General features: G+C 56.2%; 1 protein-coding gene and 1 long non-coding RNA gene across 7 annotated transcripts; both read right to left on the reverse strand.

Moving 5' to 3' along the window:
* Positions 1-1,751: 1,751 nt before the first annotated feature.
* LOC149914563 (uncharacterized) lies at positions 1,752-9,574 on the reverse strand. 6 transcript variants are annotated; one of them, XR_016460373.1, is made up of 7 exons: positions 9,239-9,574; positions 6,768-8,753; positions 5,604-5,740; positions 5,295-5,472; positions 4,930-5,055; positions 4,730-4,823; positions 1,752-4,449 (listed from the first exon to the last, which is right to left on the reverse strand). It is a non-coding gene; the product is annotated as an uncharacterized LOC149914563 (long non-coding RNA). The 6 variants fall into 6 exon arrangements; XR_016460374.1 differs by having other exon boundaries at positions 4,918-5,055; XR_016460371.1 differs by having other exon boundaries at positions 1,752-2,236; positions 2,345-4,449; positions 4,730-5,055.
* Positions 9,575-9,790: 216 nt separating this feature from the next.
* LOC149914564 (uncharacterized) lies at positions 9,791-15,472 on the reverse strand. The gene is made up of 4 exons (XM_090126680.1): positions 13,629-15,472; positions 13,459-13,530; positions 13,288-13,359; positions 9,791-13,189 (listed from the first exon to the last, which is right to left on the reverse strand). Exons 1-4 carry the CDS (start codon positions 14,212-14,214, stop codon positions 12,582-12,584), a joined length of 1,338 nt encoding a protein of 445 aa, XP_089982806.1. The 5' UTR covers positions 14,215-15,472; the 3' UTR covers positions 9,791-12,581.
* Between the last annotated feature and the right edge of the window lie 6,436 nt (positions 15,473-21,908).

Genomic DNA, 21,908 nt, shown 5'->3' on the forward strand with positions numbered 1-21,908 from the left:
GAGCTGAAACTCAGCCCCATAGACCCTTAGCCTTGCAGCTCCTGTGGCTTGGTGACAGTGCTGCTGTGTGGCTGCAAACACAAGCAAGGACACGCAGTTAGCACTTCTGTCACACAGTTTCCACCACAGCAAGTCCATCGTTAATGGAGATCTCCTCATGGCAGTGCCTGAAGGCTCAGGGCTTCTTTAAAAGTTGCTGCCAAGAACATTCCCAAGGAATGGACTGCACAGATTCCCACACGTACTCTCCCCCTCATGCTAAAACCAAGCTTTAATTGCTAGCATTAAAATATTGTATTTAACTCTAGCCTTCCCTGCAGCCCAAAACAAAACACCTATCCGTAATGCTTACCTGTACCCAGTGTTCTGAAAAATTCAGCAGAACACCAAGCCCTCTTACTAAACTTTTGCTTACTTGCTGCCCCCAAATGGTGAGTTCTAACCCCTAATCCCTATCCTGAACACCCAACACCCACAGACCCTGCTCTTGTGCTCTGCCCTCCTCACCTTCAACTCCTCCCCTAACCCTAAACTTTGGGTACTTGGCTCTTCAGGGCAGAGCAGGAATGGTGGAGTCTTAGAGTCACCATCCCTGGATGTGTTTGAAAACAGTTTGGATGTGGTGCTCAGGGACGTGATTTAGCTGAGGGATGTTAGAGTTAGGGTAGGATGGTTAGGTTGGACTCGATGATCTTGAAGGTCTTTTCCAGCCTGAGTGATTCTGTGATGCTATGGAAGGGGCCCCCTTCCCCGCTCACCCTTCAAACTGTCACCGCCCAGCAGCTCTGCAGCCAGCAGTGCGCTCCCAGCCACCTCTACAGCCACGTGCCTCCTGCGGGCCCACGAGGCTCTGAGGCAGAGCTGCTGCACCCCTGTGCATGCACACACACGTGTATCCACACACCTGCACACACCCTTTGTGCAAACGCACGCACGTGTGCGAGGACACCTGTAATGAAGGCACTGGGGCACAGCTGCAGCCCCATCCCGAGATGCGGGTTGCTGCAGGATTCCTCGTTTGGACGCTGCGGGGTTAACCCGGAGCCGCAGTCTGAGGGACACTCCTCATGTGCTCTGCAGATGGAAGATGTGCCAGGAGCCAAGGCAAGACTTTCACAGACAGCGCAGGGGTGGCGTTCCTGGGCCGGGCGGGGACATGCAGAGCAGCGCCCACTGCCCTGGGATCTGCAGCACTGCACAAGGGCTCAGGGCGCAGCACTGCGGCACAGCTCCCCGAGGACGCCGGGTTCAGCACCAGAGCCCTGGGTGGGCTATGGGGGGCCTGGGACGGTGATGGGGGTCCTGTCAGGGACTGTGGGGGGCTGTGAGATCCCTGGGGGGGCCTGGAATGGGTCAGGGGGGTCCGAGGGAGGAAATACGGGGTTGAAAGGGAGCCCAGTGGGGGACATGGGGTGCTGCTGGGGACTGTGGGGCTCTGTGAGGTACCAGGCAGAATTTGGGGGAGGTGTACTGGGTCTGAGAAAGTCCTTGAGGAGATCTGGGGCTCTGTGGGGTGCTATGGGGGATGGGGGACATGGGCTGGATATGAAAACACAGCCTGCAGGGGCAGAATGCTGCTCTCAAGTAGGCAGGATGTTGGCTGAAGGTAGGACACGGGGGTATGGAGTTGTATGGGGACACGGGGGGAACGGGGGGATGTGGGGAGCATTTTGGGGTAAAAAGGGGGGATGTGGGGCAGTGTTGGAGCGCATTTCTTTTTTTGTGAGACTGTACAGGGGGGCCCTGGACCCAAAGGTGGGGCCCTGAGCCATAACCCCACATGAGCCAGAACCCAAGAGGACCACGTAACCCTGTATGTGTGTGACCCCATGGCTGCACGTGACCCACAGCCCTGTGTGAACCATACCCCCCACACCACACTGTGACTCCCTGACCCTGCCTGCCCCCATCACGCTGCAACCCCTGACATGTGGCTCCAGAACTCTGGGATCCTTGCCTCCACCTCAACTTGACTATATAACCCCATGTGGCCCATAACCCCATGTCACCCCAAATGCCCCTACCATCCCATATGACCCCATCACTGTGACCCACAATCTCATCTGACCCCATAACACTGAGCCACCCCATAACCCGACGTAACCGCATAACCCTGTGACCCTCCAGGACCCTCATGTGACCCACGACCCCGTGTCCTCACCCCATGTGGCCATAGAACCAGCTGTGTGTGGGGAAAAGGCATCTCCTCCTTCCTCAGAGTGGGGCTGCCCCAGAGCTGCCCCAAGGAAGACATGGGGCGGGTTGCAGCCATACGTCTGTTTGGAGAGCTGGGAACTGGACAAAGGGGCCACAAGAAGGACAAGAATGCTTTGGAGGGAAATACCTGTCACAAGGGTTGGTGGGTTGGTAGCTTCTGTTCCTCTAAGTGGACGAGAACAGAACAAACTGATCCCACTGAGACTGGGGAAGGGACAGGACCTGCAGTGCTGCGTGGCAATGAGGGAGACTTGAACCAGGAATGGAGCTGGGATGGACTGAAGCAAATCAACTCCTTCACAAGACAGTGGGAGAAGAAATCCAAGTCAGCTGCAGAACAAACAGCAGAACTCCTTACAAAAAAAAGGTATCCCAGATTGGGGCTGTTGGAGCAGGAATGGACAAAGAACTCTGATGGCAGCGCAGCACGAGGAGGAAGGAATGCATGGTGGTGCAGAAGGAGAAGGATGGAGAACATCAGCGGTGGGATTCCCCTTTTGCACGGTCACCCAGCACTATGGGACTCTGCAACAAGAAGCTGCACCCTGCCGTGGTCAGCATGGCTGTGTGTGTCACCTGTGTGCTGCTGGAAATCATCTGAGCAATAAGAAATGAGCTTTGCTGCTGCACCGAGAACTGTGCCTAATGGAACATCAGATGAGAGCGTCTCTTGCACATCCCAAAGGCACTTGGGGGGATCTGCTGGGATGTGGGTAAGTCGTAGAGGGTTGTGGGGCAGTTAAAGGACGCCTATGGGAGGGCTATAGGGGCACTCTGGGGCAGCTATGGGGCAGAGCCACACCTTGGAGCTGCCTTTACCCAACACACCGCTGTGGTGGAACTGCTGCTGGCCACGGGCCGTGGGCAGTGATGGGGCTGTTCTGGGGCTGCTCTAGGTTGGCTCTGGGGCTGCTATGGGGCAGCTATGGGACACACCCACAGCTCAGTGGGGCTGATGTTCCCTCACACGCAGCTGGTGGGGAATCTGCTCTGATCATGGGACCCCCTCCATAGCCCCCCATTGCCCTTTTGACCCCCATCTTGCCCCCCAAGATGTGGGCAAGATGAGGGTCGGGGCAGATAGAGACTGCTGTTCTACAGCAGCCCCACAGACACCCTCCAGTACCGCCTGAACTACCCAAGAACTGACCCATCACTGTCCACAGCCTCATATGGGCTGATGGTGCTCATAGGGCTATGGGTCACGTGGAGCCTTGGGGTCACGCCGAGTTCTATGGGGTTATGGGGTCATGTGGGGTTATGGATCACGTCTCCACCTTTGGGCCACAGGGAACCCCAGTCCCCTCTCAGGAAGAAATCAATACATGCACTCCAACATGGCCCACATCCCCCATTCTGACCCCAAACCTCTCCCCACGTGCCCCCAGACCCGCTACGTCCCCATGCCACCCCATGTCCCCGTGCCCACAAGTCCCACCTTTACCTCACACGTTGCCTTCTGCTGTGCAGCACTCTGCTCCTGCAGCCTGTGGCCCAGATCCCCATATCCTCCCATGTTCCTGGGCCCCCATATCTCTAATGCCCCACACGTCACTGTTACCCACATCTGTACCCTACCCCTTCTCCAGCTCCAAATTCCTCTCCTGCAGCAGGCAGCCCTGACCCATTATTGTGCAATTGTATGGGATCTGGGAGGACACGGAGGTGAGGAGAGGCCCCAGGTGGGCTACGGGATTCCTGGAATGGTGACCTGGGTCCTGTGTCAGGGACTGTGGGGGAGATCCCAGGGAGGTCCTGGAGGTGGCAAGGGAGGACAGAGGGAGGAAATAAGGGGGCTCAGTGGGAGTCCAGTAAGGGACATGGGGTGCTGCTGGGGACTGTGGAGGTCTGGGATGTTTCCAGCCAGCTATGGGGGAGGAGTACCAGGTCTGAGGAGGTCCTGAAGGGGCTATGGGGTTCTGTGGGGGCTGCGGGGTGCCTACAGGGATCTTGCTGGGGAAATGCTGAGGGGGTTATTGGCGCTCTGAGGGAATTATGGGTGGGCTGTCATGGGAAAGGAGAGGGAAAGCTTGGGGAAAACAAGGGGTAGCCAGTAGGATGGAAGGGAAACAGGAATGCAAAAGGGAATTCGGGCTGAGGCAAGGGAACAGCTAGGGGAAGAACAGTGGAACGTCCCAGGAACTGAGTTCTTCTTTTAAATCCACATCTTCTGCTTCCCAACTCAGCTGCAAAGCTGCCAGAGGAGCTGCAGTACCACTGCCCACCTCCTGCCTGTGTCAGAAAGAGCTGCATGTTAGCAGGGTGTAGTTGCCATTAAAAAGCCGACTCCATAATTGCAGTCACAAAACCATCACCTTCAGTCTCTGCTACAGGCAGACGACCATGGCCTTGCACAGGAACCATTCCTACACAGCAAGGGAAGTCCTTCACTGCCTTAGGATGTGAGTAACACGGAGGAAGGGCCCCAAAGCCTTCAAAACATGCTATCAAGCCACCGACTGTGGAAGCTAAACACTCCTACTTCAAGAATAAGCAAGACAAACCAATGCACCTTGCTGCTGGAGAGGGCTGCGCTGCATCTCCTGCTGCCATCCTTGGGCTGTCATCGCGCCGCCCATCCACAGCGCACTTTGAAGGGCCGCAGTCTTGCGAGAAAGAACAGAGAGCAGAGAGCTCTGCCTCACATTTCCTGGAAAACACAGAGATGAGCCGCACAGCCCTTGCTCTCAGAACACACACCTCTTCTCTTACCAGCTTCTTTCATGCCTGCACACCGCTGTTCAAACCCCTCCTCCATCTCTCCCTTCACAATGCAATGCGCAGCCTCTCCCCAGTGATGAGCTCCGGGCTGTTTAATGCCTGTGCCATCATCAGGACCTGCAGAACAAACCTTGCAGTTAAGAGGTTGGATTAGACAAGCACTCTGTCTAGCAAAATTCACCATCTTAAACACTTCCAAAAAGACACTTCTCCAAACCGGCTGGAGGGGGAGCAAAGACGCACGGAGGTCTGACACCTTTGAACAAAAGCAGGGCCACAAACACTGAGAAATACAAACACGGGGACATTCTGCATGCACACAGATCAAATGGCATTACACACCAACACCGCTTTACCTCCTCCGCACCAACAGGCTCTGCAGTGCCCCAAAGTCTGTCAGTGGCAGTCTGTGAGGAACGGCCCTGCAGAACACGCAGAGTCATGCAGGCTCTCCTCCTCCTGCTGCGTTCCTTCCTCTGGCACACAGAGCTCAGCTGCTGCTGCTGCAGGCAGTGCTTCCCGTGTCTGCCCAGCCTAAAGCCACCAGACAACGTCAGCGGATGCTCACATACAAGCAGAAGTGCTGGTGGAAAATCACCGCACAGCACAGACTGAATCGCTGGTACCTTGCAGCGAGGAAAGGCTGAGATGCACAACATCCTCACCTGCTTGCTGGTTGCAAGTGGAGGGTCAGCAGCAGCTCCACTCGTGATTAAGTCCTCCAAAACATTCCTCTTTCTTCCTGATCAGGAGATTTCATACTGAAACCTTCTCCAAAGTCCTTATTAAACAATACCTGCATCTAAGGAGAAAACACGTTTCAGATTTAAGACCACAAAATAATCATATTCTATTCCAATACAACTTCAATTCTGATTTAAGTTTCATGACCAGCATTTCATCCACCATGCTATGGAAGGGGGAAAGGGAGGGGGCAAAGGTAGGGGGGCAAAGGTAGGGACAGCCTTTTAGCCCCACATCCCGTTATGGCCCATCCTATAGCCCCGTATCACCCTATGGCCCCACACAGCCCCTTTGAAATCCATATCCCCCATATAATCCCTACAGCCCCATTCTCCCTATTCCCACCAATAACCTCCCACTGCCACCCTATATCCTCCCCACAGCCTCCCTCACAACCCCTCATAGCACAACATCCCTCTCTATAGCCCCCTGCCTCCTATCACCCCAAACCCTCTCACAGCCCACCACAAACCCTTATAACCCTATATCCCTCTATAACACCCCTTATAATTCTGTATCCCCCTATAACACCCCCCTTATTGCCCCATATCTCCCTATATCCCTCCACAACCCCTATACCTCCTCAATAGAATTGTATAGCCCCTTACAGCCCCATTTCGCCCCGATAGCCCCCTGAGATCCCAACAGCCCCCTATAGAGCCCACATAGCCCTAAAACCCTCCCTACAGCCCCCCCACCCCTTATAGCCACCCACAGCCCCATATCGATCCCCCCCCCACAGTTCCCCATATCAGCCCCACAGCCCCCTCTTGTTCCATATCCTCTTATACCCCTTCTATAGTCCCCCACAGCTTTCTATACCCCATATCCCCCAGAGGCCCCAACAGCCCCCATCACCCCTACATTCTGCTCAGAACTTCCTGTTTCCTCACAGCCCCCGATATCCCCCCCCCATATCCACCCCTACAGACCCCCCACAGCCCCCAATATCCCCACATTACTCCATGCCCCCCTGTAGCCCCACAGTACCCCACATCCCCCAATACCCCCCAATATCCCCACAGCCCCTAAACTCCCACATCCCCCCGGATCTCTCCCACCGCCCCCCCGCACCCACAGCCCACCTCAGCCCCGGGGGGCACCGCGAGCAGCGCTGCCGGCTCCTCTCCCCGGCCCCGGCCCGGAGCCGTTCTCCCGCGCACCTCCGGCGCCGCTGTCCTCAGCACCGCTCCCGTCGTGCCGCGGTTCCGTCTCGGTGCTGCCCGGACAGCTCCGGCGCGCAGCGGCTGTGGGACCGGCGCCGTCCGAGGGGAGAGCCGGCTGCCGACGGCCGTTCCCGCGCGCGGCGCCTCAGCCAATCGGAGCCGGCGGCGCTGCCGCTGACCAATGACAGGCACGAATGAGCCGGAACTGCCTATAACTAGAGAGAGGCGGGGGCGGGACAGAGCTGCACTTGACCAATGAGATGCTGCGACAAGCCGGAACTGCCCCTGACCAATGAGAGCCTGGGGGCGGGACGGAGCTGCGATGGGGGCGGGGCTCGGAGTGTTCCCTCTTGCTGTAGGGGATGGGATTGGGATTGGGATCGGGATTTGGGATGAGGGATTGGGATTGACAGGTGTGAGATGGGGTTGGGATGAGGGATGGGGAATGAGATTTGGAATTGGGATTGGGATGTGGGATATAGGATGTGGGGTTGGGATGGGGGATATAGGACATGGGTTTGGGATATGGAGTTGGGATGTTGGATGTGAGGTTGGAATGTGCAGTTGGGATGTTGGATGTGGCATTGGGATGTGGGGTGCGGGAATATGGATATGGGATGGATACGGGATGGGATATTGGGAAATGGGATATATATGGGCTGGGCTCTGCATACGGGATGGACTTGGAATGGATATGGCAGCGAGTGTGGAAGCTTAGAAGCACAGAACGGCTCAGGTTGGCAGAGCAGCGCTCCCTCTGAACTCAGGGCCGTCTGTGAACGCACTGAGGGTGCACTCAGTGCCCTGCTCAAGGTCATTGATAAAGGTGTTCAGTAGGAGTGGCCCCAGTCCCCAGCCCTGGGGGACAGCACTCGTGAGCGGCCGCCAGCTGGAAAATCCTGCTCTGGGTGTACAGACTTGGCCGGGTCCCCGTCTGCAGACAAAAGTGCCAGGAGCCAAACGGTGTGGGGGCAGAAGAACCGTGACGTGGGAGGCGTCTTGATGCCTGTCTGTCCGTCTGCACGGCAGGCCCAGCCGCCCCTGCTTCCCCCCTCCATGGGAACTGCCCCTGCTGCCGCTGCCGGAGTCTCTGCTGGCCACAGTGACCCAATGCGATTCCCCTCCATCCGCCCGTGCCCTGCCTGCTGCCCATCCCCACGGCAATTCACAGCACTGGGCAGAGCAGGCGAGCTGTGTGAAACGCCCTCTGCATCCCGCTGCACAAAGGACTGCAGGGAGAGAGGAGGGCTGGGGCTGCTGGTGGCAGCTGAGGGACACCGTGGCCATCTGTGGTGCCCCATCCTGCCCCGGAGGTGGGTGTGGGGAGCTGGGGGGCTGTGACACAGCACAAATGACTGCAGGCAGAGGGACGTAGCAAAACACAAACACAAAGCTTTTAATAACCTATCCGAGAATACAACGAGAAACAGAAACAACAGTAATCGCCGCGCTGGAATAAACATTGGAGGAAACGGCAGCCAAGGTTTGAAGAGAGAGCTTCCAGATCGTGCCAGAGATAGGATATCAGAGTGCTGAGATGTTAATTATCACTAAGGGAAAATACAGCCTGAGCCATGTCCAAATCATTAGCCCAGTGAGCACAGAATCCAACCGCTTATTGAGGTCACAAAAGAGCAGAAGGACTCCTCCTGCTCCATCCCGTCCCTTAAAATGAGAAAAAAAGAAGAAATACCAAGCAAAAGATACCCAGCCATACCTTTCCACTCACAAGGCAGAAATAGGAATAGCAGTCCTCTCCTCGCTGAGACATGACCGGTGAAGTGTCAGAGGAAACTGAAGTTCCGAGGGCTCTCTCCGCAGGAACTTCCCCCGCTCTTGGAAAGAGCTGGCTTCACTCTTCCTCAGACTGCCTCGATCCCCAGACTCTCCTTTTGGACAGGAATCCTGCAGAAAGCACCAACAAGTGACAAATCATGAGGAAGAAGCATTTTCCCACCTTTCTTCTGCCACGCAACTCAGTCTCTTGAGGAGGGCAATGTCTGCAAATCAGCTGGCTGCAAGAGCTGCCCAACCCTAGCTCCAGCTTGTGTCTGACTGCATGGCTTGTGTCAGCAAGTGCTCTTCTCCATCTCCTCAGCAGCTCTGCACCCAGCCATCCGTGGGGCAGCAAGGCACGACTTGAACTCTATGATGTCTGTGCTCTCCTTTTTCCGGAACTGACATGAAGGCGGGGGCCCGGCAGCAACTGACCAGGGGAGGAATGACATTTCATCGTCCTCACCGAATCGTGGGATGGAATCACAACAAGAACCCATTTCCCCTGGAAACAGCCGTGCTGAGGGGCACTGCTGGAGCTGGGAACTCCTCCCCAGCCCAGCCTTCCTGCCCTGACAGCTCCCGGCAAGCAGCCGGCACCAAACCCAGCTCACCTGGTCCCTGCTCAGCCGGAGCTGTGCCCAGCTCACACACACGCCGCAGCGGTGCTTCTGACGGGCTCTCACAGGTGATCTGCTCCAAGGAAGGCTCACAGCTCAGTCTGCGTGCAGCACGCTCACCAGAGCACCAGCTCTGCTCACCAGCTGTGGCACAAACGCTCCCAGCCCAGCAACCACTGTGACCTCAGCGAGTGCCCGCATCGCTTCTGTGCCTTCATCACAAGGGAAGGAAACGGACGCCTCCCAGATCCAGCTTTTGGGAAATAAACACTGGGGTCACCCAATGGGGTTATGTGCAGTAAAGTAACGGAGAAGCGAGGATGACTTTGTGCAGCCCAGTAGAAACCAGGAAAGACCAATACGGCCTCGTGGTGGTCAGTGGAGTCCCAGGGAACCAGCAGCAGCACTAGGAATGCACATCTGTATGCCCCAGGGCCGGTGCTGGCCTCTGGCTGTGGCTTCAGGCCCTGGGGCCGATGTCGGCCTCCCGGGCTGCAGCTTCAGGCCCTGTGGCCAGTGCCGGCCTCGCTGGCTGTGGCTGTGGCTTTCGATCCCTGGGCTGCTGTCGGCCTCTGTGGCTGTAACTGTGGCTGTACAGCCCAGGGCTGGTGCTGGCCTCTTGTGCTGCGGCTGTGGCTTCAGGCCCTTGGCCTGGCTCTGGCCTCTTGTGCTGTGCTTTGGGCCCAGGGCTGGTGCTGCTCTGCCTGGCTGTGGCTCCGGGCCCCATGGCCGCCGTCAGCATCCCTGGCTGTGGATTCAGGCCCCGGGGTCGGTGCTGGGCTCTGGTTGCAGCTTTAGGCCCCATGGCTGGTGCCAACCTGTCTGGCTGTGGATGTGGCTTTAAGCCCCATGGCTGTGCTGGCCTCTGTGGTGGTGGCTTCAGTGCTCGGGGCCGGTGCCAGCCTCTCAGGCAGTGGCTGTGGCTCCAGGCCCCGGTGCCAGTGCCGGTCTCTCTGCTGAGTTCTCAGGCCCCAGAGCTGGTGTCGGCCTCTCAAGTGGTGGTTTTAGGCACTAAAGCTTGTGCCAGCCTGGAACAACACACATTTTAAAACAGTTCATGTAAGCAAATGAAAGCAGGACAACACTGAGCTCTTCTGGGTATTTCTAGCACTGGGACAGAGACAGGAGAGCGTGCTCAGCCGTGTGTGCTTGGCTGTATGCAGCAATCTCTGCCACATTTGTAACACCTTCTGTTGAGATTCCCACCAGTGAAGAAGTATTAGTGCCACTCCTCGCTCCTTGCTGCTAGGATGGGCTGTTTGAAGACTGACGCACGTGCCGTGATCAAATCTCTCTTGTAGGAATAATGTGCTGAGCAAAAGGAACGTTTGGGCCAGGTGACCTCAGAAATCTGGCTGTTGTGGATGATGGCTGCTGATGGAAACAGGTATTCTTGTGGCTGTTCAGCTTTTAACGTGAGTCAGGTGTGCTGTAGCAAGAACCATTGGGCTCTAAAATGCCTTTAAACACGCACACTACCTATTTCTGTCCTGCATGCCATCTTTGCTGCTTTTTGGTGCAGGAGTTTTTACTAGCATGTATTGGGCTTGTTTGCTTGCGGAAGGAACATTATGTGTAGTTTTCACAGAGAACTTCTGTTATGATTTCTTTATGCTTTTAATTCTAAATATCAGGAGTGGTGCTGCAAGAAAGGGCCCTGCCAGTGCCAGTAAGTTCCTACCCAGCTCTGTGTGACAGACCCCACTGTGGAGGGAAGCATAAAGGATGGCAGTTCAGAATCCTCTCTTGCCAGCCTGACGTGCTGGATTTTGAGCATATGAAGTGTGCTCTGTCTACCCAAGGTGTTCCCTTCTGCTTTAAAGGAGAAGGCTGCAGGGTGATATTTCCCTTTTGTCTTGCAGATGCGCTCCTTGGCACAGACCTCTCTCGGCCTTCAGCATTGTTTCCTCGTGCCAGACTATTTTGCAGACTGTGGGTGTCCCAGATTCAGCTTTCTATTTCTCTAGTCTGACAAATATTTTATTTGGAGGAGGAAAGAAAGACTGTAGTTTAATGAGAATAACATCTGAGTGCTAGCGCAGTGAGGTGAATGAGGGCCACAGAGGCAACTTGGTGCTGCTGAAGCACTGCCCAGTGACGAGGTCGGGGGTAACACCTGCTGGCAGATGAGGATAATGCTTTTGGACTGAGTCAGGAGAGAATAAAACACAATGACTGAGCTGCCTGCAAAGAGCTGCTGGGGGAAGCTTGGTGCCAACTTTGTGTTTGATCTGATAACCTCCTGTGCATGTTCTACGTTTATCCCACCCTCCATCTTTCCCACAGCCACACACGGGGCTCTGGGCAGCGGACGTTTCCGTTGCTGGGGGTCCTGCTGCCACCTCGAGGTGCTGAGCCAAACTGCCACCTTCTGTGTGAAACATGAGGAAAAAACGCAATTCTGAACCCACGGCACCTCAAAGTCCCTTCAAGAGCCCCCACCTACTGTCCTCAGCCCTCCGGTTTTCCCTGCTGTCCCTTAGAAGCCTCAGGAGTGCCAGCAGCACCTCATGCCTTAGGATGCCTGGTGGATTTCACGAAGATGCACTCATCTCCTGCATTGTGATCATTGGCAAAAATATTCAGTGGCGCTGACCCAAGCTGGGGGCTCAGTGGTGACATACAGGGAAACCTGCTGTGCTGCAGTGCGAGCCTCCGGTCCTGCTGCTGGGCACTGCTGGGTGCAGCCCGGCTCCGTCCTCTCTGTACCTCCCTGCAGGGACTGATGGCTGTGCCCGGGATCCACCGAGCCTCCTCTTCTGCAGGCTGAGCCGCCCCAGCTCTCCCAGAATCCCACCCCAACCATTCCCCATCCTTACATTCCCAGGCAGTGCTGACTGAGGAGGAGAGGGGATTTTGGAGGGGTGGAATTGGGCCAGTGAGGGCAGGCCTGGGACACGGCCCTTTGTGCTGCCCCATCCTGCCCCATAGGTGTCTGTAGGGGGCCTTGGGGGGTTTTGGAGCTGCATGAACAACTGCAGGTGGAGGCGTAGGAAAGTGAATGCAAAACATTTAATGATATAACGTAATGTAAAGTAAAATAATTGATCATAACTGAACAGAATCTAACAGGATTTAACATAACTTAATTTAACACAGTCCCACATCATCCTAGTCCAAGATGATATTTGTGGACAGCCCAGGTTTGGAGGAGTAGGGCTGGGCCGGTGCTGGTGCCCCTGGAGCACTGCTGCTGCTCTCTGTGTGCCACTGGGGCCGGCGAGGAGCCCAGGGCTACAGGTAGGCTTCTTTGTTGGCTATGGCCGTGCCTCCTGCTGCACCACGTGGGCCGGTTTCTGCGGAGGCTCCCGCTCGTGCTGAGCCCACCCAGCTTCACCTAGCGCCGGCGTTTCTGTCCTGGAGCGTCCTGGCCCAGGGGCAGCTCCCTCTTTCTGGTTGGGACGCTGCCAGTGCGCTGCTCGTGCCCTCTGCTCTTGCCTTTCCCGGTGGTGCAGGCGGGCGCTGGGCACTCGGCCGGCTCGGTGCCATCCCCGTGGGGGTTGTCTGGCACGTGGCAGGAGATGCAGCCGGGTGGCAGCGCCAGGCGGGTGAGAACCACCCGGGGCTGCCTCTGCCGCACCTCTTCCGTCAGATGCCCAAAGGGCAGCGACTCGGAGAGCTGCCCACAGCATGCTGGCTGCCTCCAGAACAGGTCGCTGATGGGCCTGGCATCAGCCTCTGCCTCTCCGCTGAGCTCCGTGCCGGCCCAGGGAAAGTCAGGGAGCGCTGCGATGAAAGGAGCGCTGTCGAGGCTGCTGGGGACATCTGGGCTCGGTGGCCACGTGGCATCGATCCACCGCAGCAGCTCTGCCCTTTCCTGGGCGTTCAGTTCTGGCAGCAGCTCACTGTGACCGTTTTCCACAGTCTCAGTGCAATCGGTCCCCTCTGCTTGGACATCAACCAGGTCCTGGTTCAGCTGGGGGACCTCCAGAGGACTTGTCACTTCTGAAAAAGCAAGAACATCCCCCAGAATGGTGATCACATCATTCCCACAGCCACCCAATGCAGACACCCCCCGCCAGCTCTGCAGCCCCCAGACTCACCGTTGTTGACCCACGCCAGGAGGTCATCCATGTCCGGGATGTCGTCCGGGATCTCTGTGCTGGATGTCACTTCTGGAAAAGGGAAGAAAATCCCCACATGGGCAATTCCAGCTTTCCCATGCCCACTCACTGCAAACACCTCCCTGCCAGCTCTGCTGCCCCCAAACTCACCGCTGTTCATCCACGTCAGGAGGTCATCGATGTCCATGGTGTCCTGCGAGACGTCTGCGCTCGTTGTCGCTGCTGGAAAAGCAAGAAAATCCCCAGTGGGGCAATGCCAGCTTTCCCACAGCCAGCCGGTGCGGACAGCCTGCCGCCCGCTCTGCAGCCCCCAAACTCACCACCTGATTCCAGCGCTGCGGTGCTGCAGGTGAGTGGAGCCGTGGTGGGATGGAGGCACACGTCGGTGGGCGCTGGGTGCCCCTGGTCCTCCGTGAGCACCACGGCATCTCCAAAGGGCCCCACCGCCTGCTCCCAGCTGGCGGGCAGCGTGCAGGGCACGGGGAGCACCTGCTGCTGCACCGAAAGTGCTGGCAGAAGGACGGGGCTGCCGGAGGCCTGCAGCGGGCAGCTGCCTGCGGGCTGCGGGGGCTCCCCATGGAACACGGCCCCAGGCCACGGCCCCATCGGCTGCTGGGGCTGCGGCGTCCCTGCCAGCAGGGGATGTCCCCAGCAGTGGGCAGGGGCCGTGGGGGGAGCCATGCCTGGGTTCTGATCCCAGGATAGCAGCTGCAGCAGCGGTAAGTGCTGTCCCCCGGGTGGCAGCTGAACCACGGCTGGAGGTTCCCCAGGTGGGAGCTGTGCTCCCTGTCCCTGGACGCCTGGTAGCCCAGGCCAGACGGAGGCCTGAGGCGCCACGTGGGTGACACTGGGGACAGGGAGGGGTTGCGGTGACACCGGCACTGCTCCGCCGATGCTGGGCTGCATTGCAGCAGTGGCCGGTGGTGGCACAAGGGATCCAAAGAAAGCAGCGTCGGGTGTCGGAAGCACCGTCAGCGTCCCTGAAGGGATTCTCTCTGTGGGGAAATGCCCAAATGGGCGCCGGGCTGAGATCTGGGGCACTGGGATCACCCGGAGGGCCGCAGTGCCAGGAGCAGAGCAGCCTGCTGCCTTACCTGCCGCGGGAGCTCAAGAGTGGCAGTGGGGGGTTCCGTGACCGCTGAGGTCAGCCCCTCTCCCCTGAGCTCACAAGGATTCTCTGTGACACTGTCACAGGCATTGCTCTCTGCCTGCCCCGTCACCAACACTCGCTGTGGCTGCTCACTGTGGCCTTCCATTGTTTCAGTGGAGATGATAAACTTGATGGAAATGAACTTTTTACGCGTCGAGATGGTGATGGGACAAAGGGGAATGGTTTTAACATAAAGGGGGCAGATTTGGATTAGATGTCAGGGAAGTTCATCCCAGAGGCAGCCGAGGCCCTGGCACTGCTGCCCAGACAGGCCGTGGGTGCCCCAGCCCTGCAGCTGCACACAACTCAGCTCCCATTGCAGTGAAGGGAGACAAAGGGAGGGACGTGGCTGATGACGCTCAGACACGCGGTGGCATCGCAGGGCTGCAGTGCTCTGACTCTGCAAAGCCACCAAACTTCCACCTGCTGGCCGTCTCCCTTCACACATCCGCCTGTCACAGAAGCACAGGGGCTGGAAGGGACCTCTGCAGATGAGCGCAGTACAACCTTCCCCCAGAGCAGCTTCCCTGCAGCGCTTGCACAGGAGAGGCTGCCTGGAGCTGCGGAGCCCAGAACTGACCCAGAGGTTGGACGTCAGGGGGAAATTCTTTACAGAGAGAGTGGTGAGGTACTGGAACAGCTGCCCAGAGAGGTTGTGGATGCGCCGTCCCTGGAGGTGTTCAAGGCCAGATTGGATGGGGCCCTGAGCAGCCTGGTCAAGCAATAGGTGGGATGATTGGTGGCCCTGCATGTGGCAGGGGCGTTGGAGATGCATGATCCTTGAGGTCCCTTCCAACCCTGGCAATTCTGTGATTCTGTGAGCGTATTTTGGGCTAGCAAAGGTTAAACAATAAGTTCCCCTTGAGCTAACAAGAGTTTAAACTAAGAAACGAATTCCCTAAGCTAAGCAATAAATTCCTCCCGAGTTAGCAAGAAGGGTTGAATTACGTGATGCGAATTTCTTTTGAGTTAGCAAAACCAAGCGGTGCTACAGACCCCTTTCATCTTCCCACTTTACTGTCTCAGTGCAAGCAGGGGGAAGCGGCGCGGCGGCGGCGGCGGCAGCGGCAGCGCCGCGGGGAAACCCGCTGTGCTGCAGCGCGAGTCTCCGGTCCTGCCGCTGGGCACCGCCGGGCGCGGCCCGGCTCCGTCCTCTCCGCGCCTCCCTGCGGGGACCGACGGCCGTGCCCGGGATCCCCCCGAGCCTCCTCTTCTGCGGGCTGAGCCGCCCCGGCTCTCCCAGAATCCCAGCCCAGCCATTTCCCACGCGGTGCCGAGGACGGCAGGGGATGCGGGGGGAGCGACGGGGCCGGCGCTCGCATCCTATGACGCGGCCGTTCGCGCCGCCCCGTCCTCACCCGGCGCCGGGCGCGGGGACGGGGCGGGTTATCGGAGCCGCAGAAACGACCGCGGGCAGAAGCGCCGGGAAACGAAGCTTCGACGTTTAATCGACGAACGCGCAGAGCCATCAACGGAAACGACCGCGTTCCCGACCGGCTCCCGTCCGAACGGCGACTCCGGAGGACGGCTCGGCGCCGACGGGGGACGGACGGCCCCGCGCCGCCTTCCCCTGACCGCCCGGCGTCCCCCGGACGGGGCCGCAGCCGCGGCCGCCATTGGCGGAGAGCCCGCGCTCGGCCCGCCCCCGTCGCGCTGCCATTGGTCGGGCCGCGGAACGGGGCGGGCTCTGCGCGCGGGGTCCTTTCTGTGGTGGTCGCGCGGTTTTTTGCGTCATCACCGTGCGCGTCTCAGCTGGCTGCGGCCCGGCTGCCTTCGGCGATGCCTGTCGCCGCGCGCCCGCTCCGCTTCCACGGCCCCTGGGAGCGTGTGTATGCGCGTGTGTGCAGAACCGTGCACACGAGTGCAAAGAGGCACTCACACGCACCCCTCTGCATTCACACACGCGGGCACCGATGTGCACGCACCACCGATGAGCGTGCAGTCGTGTGCAAAACCATGCAGCCACGTGCAAAGACCCCGATGCTCCCAGCCGTGGTTATGCAGGCACACACACGCGTGCAGACACGTGTGCAACGCAGCCCTTTTGCACGCTCACACGCAGGTGCCGTCGAGGAAACATCCTCGTGCGCGTGCACGCGTGCAATCCCACCGCTCTGCACCGCCTTTGGCTGTCTGTCCGTCTGTCCGTCCCAGGGTACGTTTGGAGCTGACAGACAGGCTGTCTCAGGAGCAGAGGCGAGCAAACCACGCACCCAGAGCAGCACACGGCCCTGTGAGTTTCGTTCAGCACGCTCACACGGACACACACACAGGCACCCCTTGCAGGTGCTGGAAACATCCCAGTGATTTTTGTCAGGACGGGATCTCTGAGAAAAGCAGATTTTAGTCGCGATTGCAACGGCGGGCGTCCCACGGGCAGGAGCACCTCTGGACACAACACAACAGTCTGCATACCCTGTTCTTCCCCCCTTGCCTCCCCCGTTTCCCCATTGGCTGGGTACTCCAGGTTCACAATTGTATCAAAGGTTCACATTTGTTAATTACTGTTAATTTGTTTGTTATCTGGTGTCAGCCCTGAAGATGTCTCAACTCTTCTTGTTCATACTCATATGGTGATTTTCTTCAGAGTCCTTGTTAAACAAAGGGTACGGAGGGGACGTGCCCCATCTTCCTCAATACCTTCTTCAGGCACTCCCTGAGCCATGTAACAAATTGTCCTTTTAATTTGGGCAGGATACTCTTGCAGTGCGTGACATCTATTTTCAATGCTGGCTATACATAAGTTGTCGCTGGCCTATCTGTATGTTTTAAATTATTTATTACCTCTAGCTTGCCTTGGATACTGTCTCCCACAACATCCTTATAACAAAGCTGAGGAAGTGTGGGATAGATGAGTGGACAGTGAGGTGGGTTGAGAACTGGCTGACTGGCAGAGCGCAGAGGGTCGTCGCTGGTGCTGCAGAGTCCGGTTGCAGACCTGTAACCAGCGGTGTTCCCCAGGGGTCGGTGCTGGGTCCAGTCTTGTTCAACATCTTCATCCGTGACCTCGATGAGGGGACGGTGGCCACCCTCAGCAAGTTTGCTGATGATACGAAGTTGGGAGGATCGGCTGACACGCCTGAAGGCTGTGCTGCCATTCAGCGAGACCTGGACAGGCTGGAGAGCTGGGCAGTAAGAGACCAGATGAGGTTTAACAAAAGCAAGTGTCGAGTCTTGCATTTGGGGAGGAATAATCGCATGCACCAGTACAGGTTGGGGGATGAGCTGCTGGAGAGGAGCTCTGCAGAAAGGGATCTGGGTGTCCTGGTGGACGACAGTTTGGCCATAAGCCAGCAGTGTGCCCTTGTGGCCAAAAAGCCCAATGGCATTCTGGGGTGCATTAAAAAGAGCATGGCAAATGGGTCGAGGGAGGCGATCCTCCCTCTCTAATCTGCCCTGGTAAGGCCTCATCTGGAGTACTGTGTCCAGTTCTGGGCTCCCCAGTACAAGAAAGACTGGGATCGCTTGGAAAGAGTCCAGCGGAGGGCCACAAAGATGGTGAAGGGCCTGGAGCATCTCCCCTATGAAGAAAGGTTGAGTGAGCTGGGTCTGTTTAGCCTTGAGAAAAGAAGACTGAGAGGGGACCTGAATCAAGTCTATAAATATCTAAGGTGTGGGGGGCAGAGTGTCAAGGCCAGACTCTTTTCAGTAGTATGTGGAGACAGGACGAGGGGAAACGGCCAGAAGCTGGAGCATAGGAAGTTCCGCACCAATGTGCACAAGGACTTCTTTACAGTGAGGTGACGGAGCAGTGGAACAGGCTGCCCAGGGAGGTTGTGGAGTCTCATTCTCTGGAGATATTCAAGACCTGCCTGGACATCTACTTGTGCGACCTGGTGTAGGGAACCTGCTTTGGCAGGGGGGTTGACTCCACGATCTCTGGAGGTCCCTTCCAACCCCTACGACTCTGTGATTCTGTGACTCTGTGAAGAAGGGCTATGGAGAATTGCTCTGAGTTAGAGGATGGATGAGAAGGAACATGCTCTGCTTGCCCTCCTGCTGCAGTTTCGAGGGGGCTCTGGTCTCCTGCAGGTCCTATCGGAAAGCTGCCTGTTCCAGAAAGGACCTCTGAGGCCTCTGGAGATGGCGTGGGATGCTTGTGATCACACAGTGGGGTTTTGCTCCTTATCATTTATCCTTCAATTAATGTGTTTCCTATTAACATTTATCATTTCCTATCTACCTATGTAAAGTACTTCTCCTATTGGGAAGGTGAACCACACTGGTGGGATATGGCTGAGGAGCGTGCTCTGTTTTTAGGGAAGTTGTATTGTATTGTTGCTTGTTTTAAAGTTGGAAACCTGTCCTGTGCCCGTGCGCAGACAGTTCTCTAAGGAAAGCAGGTAAAGGAGTGGTCTGAAGGAACTGTAACATCCAGCTGCAGACTTCAGTGGAGAATTCTGCTGTCGGGAAAAGTGATGCAAGTGCCAGGTGGCATACAGCAGACACGTCAGGCCTGGGGAGGTGAGCAGTCAGGCTGTCCATACTGTGTCAGACCTCAAGCAATTGCTTTTCCTGCCTATGCAGCTCTCCTTAGGAGACTCTCTGGATCAACATCAGTTGGTGAATGATGCTCCAAAAGCAACAAGATGCACTACTTTAAATCAGAAAAAAAATAAATTATTGGGTGCCCTTTGAAATCTTCTTCCTTTACTACATTATGAAACCTCTCCACCTAGCTGTATAAATCTTGACTTTAAGCATATTATGAAACAGACATGGCTCACTGCAACTTTCTGCACTGCAGAGAGACGCGTGGTACATTTGATGCCAGGTCTATCAACTTCAGGTACTGAGAGGAGAATGCTGTAAGCACTTGAGAAAGTAAAGTTGGAAGAAAAAGAGGAGGGATCTTGGCGTACTAATGGGGCCCACTGAGGGACATTACCAACACAGCCTCCCTTGGACTTGTTAGAGCAGGGAATTGGAGGCAATGATTATAGTTAGGTAAAGCCTTGTGCTGAGAAATCTTCTGGTTTGTTTGATGAAGAAAGACAAGGCCTGACATCCAGACCCCGGAGGGGAGATCCATCGTATGTGAGGGAATGAGCTCAGGGCTCATCCTGGGGTTGGTGTGGTGGGGCAGATTGTACTCCATGTGAAGGACAGCAGTGTGACACCTCCCAGCCTCTGCACAGGGATGCAAGGAGGCATTGAGGCCCCATTACCATAACCATAGCAAATCTCCTCACAAACCATGGCCAAGGGGACAAAGATTTCATTGCTTTTGGGCCCTCCATCCTCACCAGCACCCACTGCCTTCTCTGCAGGATTTCCAATGCTGCTCCAGCCCAGCCCCTATTTCCCTGTGGTCTGCAGACACCCACCTCTCCTCTCTGCCCCACTCTGACCCTGGCACTGCAGTCATGTCACTGATGTCTCTCAAGCCCCTCTGAACGTCCCTTGAAACACAAAGCCATGGAGTAATCCCTCAGCATGGCCCCACATCATAATCCTTCCAGTGACATTTCCTCCTCCTCATGCCCAGTCTCGAGCTTTCAAGCTGCACTTTGAGGGAGTTTTTTCCCCCCTTTGCTCATTTCCACTACCAAGGTCAACTCCATCATGTTGGAAATCACTTCCTCATGGAAACGCCACCCATCAGCTTTCTTGTGGCCTGTCAGCCGTTGAGAAGAAGGAACCTCACCATCATCTTCCAAGGCACGTGCCAGCTTCATGGACAGACACGACCAAGTCACGTCCCTCCTGCTATGGAGTTGTGTCCTCACACAGAAGAGCCATCACAATCCCTTACACAAACCTCCTTCTTCCTCCATGGGCCCTGCCAGGTGCTCAGGCAGAGAGGATCCCACTGGCAACACGGCAACCTGGCACTTTCTGTCGGCCTCTCAGGGACACTGCAGATGTGATCCTGTGTGCACAGATCCCAGCCAGAAGTCAAGGGCTGACCACCAGCTGCTTCAGGCAGAAGGCAGCACACCATTCCTTTCTGGGACACGCTCCTGGGGCTGGCCTGTCAACTGCACACACAGAAGTGTCCTCACAGCCACCTTCACAGCCTCGTGCCACCTGCAGGCCCATGAGGTCCTGAGGTAGAGCTGAGTTCATGGCAGCATTCCTACCCACCTCCTCCTTATGGCCTCAAGCCGATCAGTCACGCGTCACCTCCTGTACAGACATCGCCTCACATTCATCACTGCATTACATGGATTTGCTCTAAGACTCCACCAGTCCTGCTCTGCCCTGCAGAGCCAAGAACCAAAAGTTTAGGGTTAGGGGAGGGGTTGATGTTCAAGAGGGCAGAGCGCAGGAGCAGGGTCTGTGGGTGTTGGGTGTTCAGAATTGGGATTAAAGATTAGAAGTCGCCTTTAGGGGCAGAGATTAAGCAAAGGTTTGGTGAGAGGGCTTGGTGTTCTGCTAAGCTTTTCAGGACAGTGTTAGGGTACAGGGAAACATTACAGATTAGTGTTTGGATATGGGTTCTCATCTCAGAGGCTCTAAATACAATATTACAATGCTAGCAACTAATGCTTGGTTTTAGAATGAGCGGGAGAGTAAGTGTGGGAATCTGTGCAGTCCATTACTTGTTAATGTTCTTGGCAGCAACAACACTGCCACCACACCACTGAATTCTGTCTCTCATGCAACCCTGAGCCTTTTCTTGAAAAGTTTCTGTCTCACCTCTGTTGGCTGTTCCATTCCTGAGATGGAAGTGGCACCTGACTCAGGAAGGAGAAGGACACAGAGCTCTGCAGGAGGACCTGCACCACCTGCCCAGCAGCTCTGTGCTACCCCACAGTTGCACTTCCTACCTACAAATTCATGCTCCAGAATGTCTCCTGAGAGTCCTGGGCAATCTTTCCCTGGCTCTCATGTGTGCTTCAGCTACCCTAGGTCATCGTGGAGGCAGTGCCCACCTCTGTGTGGCAGATGGAAAGAAGACTCAAGGGAGACTTTAGGGAAAAGTTTAAGCTTCTGAGATGAAAACCCATATCCAAGACATTTTCTTACACAAGGTCTCACAGAGACTGAGGAAGAGGGGATCTGACAACCAGCGTGCAAACCAGGTGCTGCTGCTGGCCTGTCAGAGGCACTGACAGATGTCAGCCTGAAAGCACAGACCCCAGCCAGGCACCAAGGGATGGCCCGTCAGCTATTGCAGGCTGCAGTCACTGCACAGTTTGATTAACAGCTGTATGCTTCGTGCTGGATTATGGGGTGCTGAGAACAGCTGACCCTGGCAGCTCCGTAAATGTTCCATAAGAAGGAAGACAGACAAACTCATTGCATGCCTTTTGTTTTGATAAGATTCACAGAGATCCTGGTTCCTTATGTACCCTGTGACTGGGCAACACTGCATAGGTACAAACTGAGTAGTAATTGATGTGGATAATGACATTTAAGTGAAAAACATTACAATAAATAAAACACGGAATAAAACAATCAATAAATTACACTTAGAAAACTAATATATAAACCAAGTAAGACA

Source organism: Phasianus colchicus, chromosome 29, assembly GCF_987193195.1.
Source record: "Phasianus colchicus chromosome 29, bPhaCol1.hap1.1, whole genome shotgun sequence".
NCBI lineage: Eukaryota > Metazoa > Chordata > Aves > Galliformes > Phasianidae > Phasianus > Phasianus colchicus.

Coding starts and splice junctions, on each gene's coding strand:
- LOC149914564 (XM_090126680.1), bottom strand. CDS start 14,214: ATGCAGCCCAGCATCGGCGGAGCAGTGCCGGTGTCACCGCAACCCCTC. Junction 13,360..13,458: donor CCTGACGTGGATGAACAGCG/GTGAGTTTGGGG, acceptor TCCCTTTTCCAG/AAGTGACATCCAGCACAGAG. Junction 13,190..13,287: donor CCTGGCGTGGGTCAACAACG/GTGAGTCTGGGG, acceptor TTGCTTTTTCAG/AAGTGACAAGTCCTCTGGAG.